General features: G+C 42.1%; 1 protein-coding gene across 1 annotated transcript in view; it reads left to right on the top strand.

Annotated features, from left to right (window-relative positions):
* Nucleotides 1–8,746: 8,746 nt before the first annotated feature.
* Gpc6 (glypican 6) overlaps nucleotides 8,747–9,732 on the top strand; it is a 1,004,917-nt gene continuing 1,003,931 nt past the window's right edge. Inside the window, exon 1 of the mRNA XM_034498066.2 lies at nucleotides 8,747–9,582. Coding sequence (XP_034353957.1) covers nucleotides 9,423–9,582 — 160 coding nt within the window. The 5' untranslated portion in view covers nucleotides 8,747–9,422. The remainder of the gene's footprint in view (nucleotides 9,583–9,732) is intronic.

The following is a 9,732-nucleotide window of genomic DNA, read 5'->3' as shown; positions in this document are numbered from 1 at the left end:
ATGACACAAACTGCTTTTTATGTGTGCCTTGGAGAATCACATTTCAATGATGGTTTCATCGTTCAAAATAAAGATAAAATTCCAGTTTTTAAAATACTGCAGCAAAATGTTCCTTTCTTTTCTTCTTTTTCTCAAATTTGTATAAGCCGACTTTGCTCCGTGGAGACTGTAACATGATTCTTCATCTTTTGAATTTTAGTATCAAATCACCATTTTAAACTCCTGAGAGCAGGAGAAGCCAGGCAAGCATGTTACACGTTTAAAATGAGGTTGTTTGACCCTCTTTGGAGTTGAGAACCCAGTTATCAACTTCAATTAAGGTGGAAGTCAGAGCAGATTTGGTGTCTCTCTAAGCCGTGCACACAGAACGGTGCTCATTACCAGGAACATGCTGGTACATGTTTGTTTCCCAGGAAAAATAGAGCCCTATTCAGTATTCATGGAGGCTCTCCTGTACAGTAAGGACATTCATTCTCTAACGGTTCCATGACTGGGGTGTTGTGAAGCCCAAAGATGTTATTTTTGGAAGATAGTCTGCCAATTAAAAGCAAACAGCACTGAATTGCTTAGTAATGTCTTCAACATTGATTGCCTGTGACTGCGAATGAACAGGAGAGAAACCCAAGGCACACCGACTCCTGTTCCTGCTGCCCCCGCTTCAGCTGCCCGTCTTGCAAATACATCCTTGGTAGATGAAACTTCCAACCTAAAATCTCAGACTTTTTCCCCTCCACGTCCCAAGTAACTTGAAAAACACTAAATTCATTCTCTTACAAACATTTAATTATTTCTCCCTGAAATGTAATAAAATGTGTGAAGTTAATAGAGTGACAAGTGTTAGGTGTGATTACCTGGAGGTGAGTTCAGGATACGAAGATAAATATAGCCATATTCTTCAATTGAAAGACAATATTTTATATGACCTAAATATATTCCCCAATCTTGTGACTTATAAGGCATGGAGGAAAAACTGGGCGTGATGGTTGATACCCATAATTCTAGCACTTTAGAGACTGAGGCAGGAAGATCAGACAAGTTTAATGACACTTAATTTAAATAAAACATGAGTGGACAGCATTCTTCCCCTGCCTTTGCATCTTTCTTTCTGTGTTGTTTTCCTGGAACAGGCTCTCCTTCTATGGCTGAGGCTGACCTCTGACCTCTGACCTCAAACGCAAGACTGACTATTCCTCCTCAACCTCTCTGAATATTTGCTTCCAGAGTCTTCAAATACTTTTGAAGTCTAGATATTGGTTTACCAAGTAATAGTACAGATCAGGGTCACTGTAATTTTCTTAATCAACGTTCTAAAAGTACTGGTATTTGGTACTTATAGGATCAGCTACAAGCCTATTATTTATTGTTCTTTTTGTAGTTATTAATAATCTATTAAAATGTTTAATAAATTATGTTTTATGCAGAACATAGGAGTGCATCTGTGAACATTTTAAAGACCCTAAGAAATAATTATTTTGTACTTCTTTATAGTTTAAAAGATTTTATCTTTTAATAGTGTGTGTGTGTGTGTGTGTGTGTGTGTGTGTGTGAAGTATTGTCTGAAGCCAGCAGAAGGTGTCAGAGGTGTCAGATTTCCTGAAGCCAGAGTTACAACTGATTGTGGGATGACCAGTGTGGGTATTCAGAGTAAACTAGAGTCCTTCCAAAGAAGGTCCTTATCTTAGTACCCCAGATGTCTGTGTATTTTCAATCATGAAGGTAAATGATCAGAATTCAGAAGTTCATATGAATAGTAATTATTTTGAAAAGTTTTCCCCTCATAACTGCCCTGAGCAATAACATTCACTGTTAAAGGATCAGTTAGCATTTTTTAAAGAATCATCTCGGTATTTCCTAAATAAATTACTGAATGACATGATTACTGTCTTTGTTAAAGAAGGAAGCAAAGTTTATCAGGGAAGTTGCTGGTTTGTTCCTGGATTGACATAATTGAGTTGGCTCCATGAAGGTTTTGGTGTCTCTGGGCAGAGTTGGTACATTAATATCATAGTTGCAGGACCAGCAACAGTCTCTTAGATGTGTGTGACTGAAGCCAATGAATAGAGAAAAGCTATGTCTGCTCGGGCTTAGGAACATTTCTCCTAATCCCTTCCATTACCTGCCACAGAAAAACAACTTTTACTTTATGGTGTAGTAACACTCAGCAGAGAATTTTTATTGGCCTGTATTTACAAGTACATGTAGCAAAATTTATTTAAAGTGTTCACTGGTTTGCTTAGTAACTTACAATAGATTTGATGACGTTAATCCTTGCATTTTGAGGTTATAAGCCAAATTAAAACTTTAAACTTTGACTATTTTGGTTATTAAAAAAATGTTTGGCTCACTTCTCATCATTAAACTAATTTTGTATCAGTTGGATTATTATAAACAGCAATGCTTACTGCTTATTCCTATCAGTTTCATAAAATTTTCTTTATGTTTACTTTCCTTGCATTACTAGAACAATTCAAGAGATTTTATAATTTATTTTTTCATGTAACTTTTTGTTTTAATCTTTTTCTTACATAAAGATAATAAGCTGAATAAAACAGGTTGGTCAAAACATTAGAAATGCAACAGTCTTTTTAAAGTTCCATAGAAAGTAAGAAAAGGTGGTAGGCCTCTCCATAAAAAGATAATAACAGTAATATGTTGTCTGTGAACCATCCTTTTTGTTTACTCAAAAACTAAGTCTGGCACCATGCTTATTTAGTGTTGAAATAATTAATGACAGGTTATTAACCCAGGGTCTTTAATGTCTGATGAATGTTTTTTATAAGGAGGAACTGTTTTCAACTGATGGACGTCAGTAATGTGTGAAGCAATTGCCTTTAAGGAATGCCATTGTCCCCAGCCAGATGATCTGAGAGCTGTGCAAAGCTGAGTCTTGACTGCCAAGATGCATGTTTCCAATAATCTAGGTATGTCGGGCTGGCTCCACAGCCACAGAACTGTCATTCACAGCACTCAGAACTGAATTTGTAAGGGGCTACAGAAAAACACGTTGATACTTCTACAATGAGATTTTCATTTGTGTCCATCTTACCTGTACACAGCTGATTTGGAAATATTTCCAAAACACATGATAGTCTTTAATAATAAGTCTTAACAGAGTCTATTAATATAGTGAAAAATCAAATACAAATTACACTGTTCCTGATACTTAGTGATGGATGAGAAAGACACTCAAGGGACTCTTACTTTGGCCAAGACTTTCCAGGGCATACAGTGGAGTGGGTAGCATTTTTGAGAGTAAATATTTTGTTATTTAATATTTAAATGTACTCAATAACCTATAACACATTCCTGAGTATGAAACTTATTTAAGAATTGATGGAGAGTAGATATTGGAACATTAATAAATATGACAATTGGAACTAGCATTTTAAATCATTGTAATGCCTAAACACACTTTATGTTCAATACTCCTAGGTGATTGATTGCAGTATTTCAAGTAAATATAAGTAAGTGGTGCTTACGAATATGTGAAATGCCCTCATTGTCTGTGTTTCAAACAATTACAGCTCTTTCAGTCCTTTTGGCTAAACCCTGTCATGACTATTAGACAGAATTGGATTAAGAAGATCCCACGATTCCTTCTCTGAAGTCTATAGCTTCATAATCTTGGAGGAAGACCACAGACAAGAAGAACTTGTTGTCTTTGGTGCCCGGATCCTCCCATTGAATCCAGGAACCGCAGTGTTGCTGGGCTGCACTAGAGATGCCATTTTAATTGGGGTCTATGAGCGTTAGATACTCACTAACATTCTTAAACTGTGGACTGAACCGTTAGTGTTCAGTAGATCATAGTTGACAAAAGGAAAGGGAAATAAAATTGGTATTCTTTCTATTTTCTATCCACCCTCCTTTACCATTTCCTTCTCCGTAACTCAGCCGTCCTCCATTATCTGGGTATCTGGCAGTTACTCTTCAGTTTCTGACAGCATTTTCACTACAAAACATGCTTTTCAAGGGGTAGGTTAGTTAAGCAATGCTGATTTGTGTGAAGCTACAATGTGAGAGACACACACACACACTCGGATTTCATTCTTACCTTTACAAGATGTCCTTCGAACTCAGTTGTCCACTTTGATCTAAAACACACAAAAATAGAAGCTAAAATTCAACCAGTTTCTCATTCATGCAATGATAAAACTGAGCAAACCAGCTGTAAGCTTTGTAGTTGTGGCTTTTTTTATTTTCACCCACTTGACTTAAGTCAATGTTTAAAATATACTTTTAATGTTTTGAGATTATAAGGCAGTTCATTGAGTCTCAAAAGTTACAAGAAAAAGGTCATAGGTGAAAGTTGTTGTTTTATACAGAAAAATGTTAACAGTTGTTTATTTCCATGTGTGACGTAATGGTAACAAATTATATTTTGCTGTGTAAAGTGTATCAAATGTATTCAATAAAAGTATGACATTCATTTCAAAACAATGTAATTTTACTTATTAAAAAAATTGAGTTTCCTGTAGAGAAGATGGATGGGGAAGAAAACATAAAAATGTAAACTGATCTCCTATAGAAGATGAGATGGCACTTCAGTTCATTAGACGGACGGTGTCAGTTCTCCCTAAGGTCTACAAGCCTCCCTGGAAACGACACCTGAAAATTGACAGAAACCCTGTCTGTACAGTCAAAGCCTTTCCCCTTTGTCCCTGACGTTTCCATCTCTCTGTGCGTTTTACTTGTGATTCCACATGGCCTGGCACATGCCTAACGATGACACTAATGCTTCTCTGGGGTTTCTAGCAAGCCTCTTTATCATCCTCCCAGTACCTCTGTCTTTGATGCTCACTGCAATTTGCGGCATGCCGGAAAATCTCCCAACTTGCATTCAACAAGGCTACCTCTAATTTGTTCTCTCATATTTGTCTCTTGCCTTCAATTTCTCTTGTTCAAACTTTAGATTGGTGTCCGTGCTTATATTGTTTTCTTTGGGGAAAAAAAAGCAGAAAAACTAAACACTAGTATTCCTAAACTGCAGGATACTTATTGATTATGTAATAAGAGGTCCAGCATTGAATTGGTGACTCAGATAGAAAACCAGGAGCTTTGAGCATTTCTTCCCTTCTCTGTTATCTCTGTGAACAAGGTTGTGTTTCCTATTCACAATTTAACCATCTAGCTCTAAAGAGTCAAGAGATGAGGTAAAAACAGACCCATCTGTTTTAAAAATAAGATGTTTCACACACACACACACACACACACACACACACACACACACACACAAACTAGTGTTACTATTACAGTGATGAAACACTGTGTCTAAAAGCAACTTGGGGAAGGAGTTTTTCATGACTGGAAGCGTTTGGGGCAAGAGCTCAAATAGGACTAGAACCTGGAGGCCTGAGGTGAGGAATGGAACCACCCAAATTGTGCTGGACTCTCCCCTATCAACCACTAACAAAGAACAGGCCCTACAAGCTTGCCTACAGCCCCATCTTATGGAAGAATTTTCCCAATTGAAGTTCTCTTCTCTCAGATGACTCTAGCCTGTGTCAAGTTGATATAAAACAAGCCAGCATGTTTTAGTGTGTGTGTGTGTGCTCAATCATGTGTGTACACACACATGCTCGGAGAGGGTGTTAGATTGTGTGGAGCTGTGTTACAGGTGGTTGTGATTCACAGATTCACTTGACATGAGTGTTGAAACTAAACTTGGATTTCCGAAAGATCAGTAAGCTCTCTCAACTCGGGAGCCATCTCCCCATATTTATCTTGCTCAATAATCAGGAAAATATTTTTCAGAAATCTAATCTTCAATCACTTTGGTCAGAAATGGTTCCTTTACCCCAGCTCTACAATATTTAATTGAACAGGAAATGGATGGCCTACAGTCACTTAGGTCAAATGAGATTCTTTCCCTGTAGTGGACTTCGTCTCACAAACACATTTCTCAGGGTGATTGACACAGGACTCCTGATTGGCCTATCACCCTTGCTTGCTGAAGACCAAGTTGTTGGTCTCACTAAAACTCAAACTCTCCAAAGTTCCGTTTATTTAATGGCCCCAAGGATTCTGAAAACCAGTTGGGCTTAGAAAATGGGTTGGAAACAGGAGTCTTCGTGGTCACAATCTGTGTTTCCAACAAGACCCGATGTCAACATTTCAATGTTTATTTTTCTACTGCCCAAGCACCATATCATACAAATCCATTCTTCAAAACTTGTCTTTACATTCTTCCCATCTTCCTAGCTTATGTCTCAAATAGTAAAACCATCACAATGATTTCAGTGTACCATGGGGCCTCCTACTAAATCTTCTCTTGTTTCTCTGTTTGCTTTCTCTGAATAATACCCTTCCATCGTCTCTTTCCTTACTGTACCTGGTATAAACATAGCAGCTGGGGTTCAACCCTAGGCCAACACATCTGTCTAAGTCTTAGGTACTCTCTCTGTCTTCGTTTTTTTTTTTTAATTTTTATTCATTTTTATTTTTTATTTTTCATTGGATACTTTATTTACATTTCAAATGTTATCCCCTTTCCCAGTTTCCCTCCAAAACCCCCCATCTCATCCTCTCTCCCCCTGCTTCCGTGAGGGAGCTTCCTCACCCACCCATCCATTCCCACCTCACTGCCCTAGCATTTCCCTACACTGAGGCATCGAGCATCCACAGGACCAAGGGCTTCCCCTCCCACTGATGTCCAACGAAGCCATCCTCTGAAGTTGGAGCCATGGGTCTCTCCATGTGTATTCTTTGGTTGGTACTCTCTTATTTTCTATGACTTTGTATTACATCCCCTGCCTATTGCAATGCTTCATCAAGGTGTCACCTCAGGTAGAATACTGGCTTCAGTTTTTAACACTACTTCAAACAATGCAGCATTACACAATACGTGGGCTAAGTAAATTACCTAAGTCCTTGGTCTGGCTAAAGTTCATAAAACAGCCCCATACTGGTTGACCCTTCCAGTAGAATTGAGCTCATCTATTTATGCTTGGTGAATCTAGTAATGTTCCATCAGTTAGCCTTCCTACAAGTCTACAATGGCGATAGCGACTTTCTTATAGGGGTATGGATTGCTTACCAAATATAAAAGGATTAGCCAATCTTCCGTAACCATAAACCATCACAATGGTCTTTATTATGCGTATATGTTTGCCAGTGCACACGGCCTTTGGTGTCTGCTTAGAGTTGCTGTCTACCTCCTCGAGAGTGTATGTGTCTCCAGAGGCCAGAGGGGTCAGATATCCCTGGAACTGGAATTACAGGAGTTTGTGAGCCATACTGTTTGGGAGCTGAGAATCAAACTATTGTCTTCTGCAAGAACAATACGTGATCTTAAGTGCTGCGCCATCTCTTCAGCCCCCTGACTACCTCCCTTGAGACGGACTGCAAACGGCTTAAAGCTCCTCCATTAGGCTAGACTCCTGTCTGTTCCTCCGGTGCTAGCCTCTTTTTATGAATTTTTGAGGATCACTCTATAAGGATGGTGTCATTTTAAAAGCATTTCTAAAATGAGCCTGGATCCGCCCCTTGAGTCTTAGTAATGACGGGTTAAAGAGGAGTTCTTAGAAAAGAAGAGGTGTTCAACGAGGCTGCCGTTATGAAGGTGCTCGTGATGGAGGCACGTACAAGGATTTGGCTGCAGGAATCGTTCTGGTCACTAGTCAGAAAAACGTGGTCCTGCAGATTTATAGTTCAGTACTATAGAACTAGGCCCGACTTCTCAGGAACCGTGGGACCAGTGTCCACAAGGCCTCGCTGTTGGGTAGCACTTCTTCTCTTTCTGATTAGTCAGTTTCAAGACAGACTGAAGCCTTTCTGGTCTCTGAGCTAATTAGCATAAAAAGGCCAGGAAATTGGTCAAACCTAAATCTTCCCCCTGATCCCATTTCACAGAACTGGAAGGAGAAACTGACTAGGTTTGAGACTTCTGAGAACTTTGGAGAGAAAGTTAAGGTTAGTTAGCATGTTGTGAATATCAGATGAGAGAGAATTAAGACGCCATGCCCCCTCTCCATACTCTGCCCCCCCCCCCTTAGGCCTGTGGCCATTGTTTTACCTCCACACATCCTAAGTCTAGTGACTTAAGAATCCAGAGTGTTTTGTAGGTGGAACCTCTGCCTGCCCTCTCCTCTATTGCTTATGCTTGCCCCTTTCTCTCTCTCTCTCTCTCTCTCTCTCTCTCTCTCTCTCTCTCTCTCTGTGTGTGTGTGTGAGAGAGAGACAGAGAAAGAGAGACAGAGAGACAGAGACAGAGAGACAGAGACAGAGAGACAGACAGACATAGAGTTGGGCGGGAGAGGCGGGGTGGGGGGGGGGAGGAGAAAAGACGTATGGCTATCTCACATGTGTACTAACTACCCGCTCTTAGAAACACCAATAACAAACAAAAAACCCCAATAGCAGAAAGCAGCTGCCACTTAGAGAGGAGGCTCTGGTCTGCCCCTAGGTTTCTTTTCTGCTTCTTTCCTGGCTTTGTGTTAGGTACACTGGGGCAAGAGCAACAATTGGAAATGCGATATTCTTTATCTCCAGAAAAATATAGCGTGATCACAATGACTCTCCTCAAACACTTTGTCTTTTTGGGTGGCTTATTTATGTCAGGAAAGGGAATATCACGGGCGGGTACGGAGGCCATGAAGTGATTGAGAAAATAGGGACCTTTTGCTGGTATAATTTTTCCCCTCCTGCCTAGTGGCTCGCGATCCATTCCAGGTTTTGCGGCCGACTCTGCCTCTGAATTTCGGCTGTGCACTGGGTAGCACGTTTCTCCCTCTCTCCCGCCCCTCCTTTCTCCTTCCCTCTTGCTCCCAGTGTCAGTCTCCAGGATTTTCTCTCTTCCTATTTCAAGAAGACTCTCACTGGCTCCCTCAGTCTGTGTGAAGCTGAGGTTTCCCCTGGATCCCGTATATCTCCATCACATACCTCCACGCACACACCTCCCTGAGAGCCCCGCGTTCACACCCACAAACACGCGCGCACACACTCGCGCCGGCCTGTCCATCTCCCTCCGGGGTGGAGGGGGGAGCCGGCGCGCGGTCCCACCTTCGTCGCGCACACCGGCTAGGCGAGCTCGCAGCGCCCCACGACTCTGAGGCTCGGAACTCGGACCGCAGGGCTGAACACCCCCACTGTGGTATTTAAAAAAAAAAAAAAAAAAAGACATTTCTTTGCCTTTTCCTCTTTTCTCCTCTTTCTCTCACGGTTTTCTACCGGAGTGACTAGCGGAGCTTGCAGCCTTCCCAAGGCAGCCCTGGTTGGCTTGCCATTCTCCATCTGGCTTATAAAAGTTTGCTGAGTGCAGTCCAGAGGGCTGCGCGGCTCGTCCCCTCGGCTGGCGGAAGGGGGTGACGCTGGGCAGCGGCTAAGGAGCGCGCCGCAGGCTCTGGCGGGCTTTCGGCTCGAGGGGCAAGGTGAAGAGCGCACAGGGAGCTGGGGGCTGCCGAGGTGGACTTGCATGTTGCACCATGCCTTCTTGGATCCGGGCTGTGATTCTTCCTCTCTCCGGGCTGCTGCTGACCCTCCCGGCCGCGGCGGACGTGAAGGCTCGGAGCTGCAGCGAGGTCCGTCAGGCTTACGGTGCCAAGGGATTCAGCCTGGCGGACATCCCCTACCAGGAGATCGCAGGTAAGCGCGGGCCCGGGGCCCGCTGCAGCCCCGAGAGGCGGCGGGGCGCCCTTTCCCTACCCCCTGTTGCTCAGTTCGTGTTCACTTTCTGCGGGTGCCTCCCAGGGACCCCGCGTCCCTGCATCCAGGCGGCGGAGGCTGATGCCGTTT

Source organism: Arvicanthis niloticus, chromosome 3, assembly GCF_011762505.2.
Source record: "Arvicanthis niloticus isolate mArvNil1 chromosome 3, mArvNil1.pat.X, whole genome shotgun sequence".
In the NCBI taxonomy this organism is placed as follows: domain Eukaryota; kingdom Metazoa; phylum Chordata; class Mammalia; order Rodentia; family Muridae; genus Arvicanthis; species Arvicanthis niloticus.
This window is presented reverse-complemented; position numbering and strand designations above follow the sequence as displayed.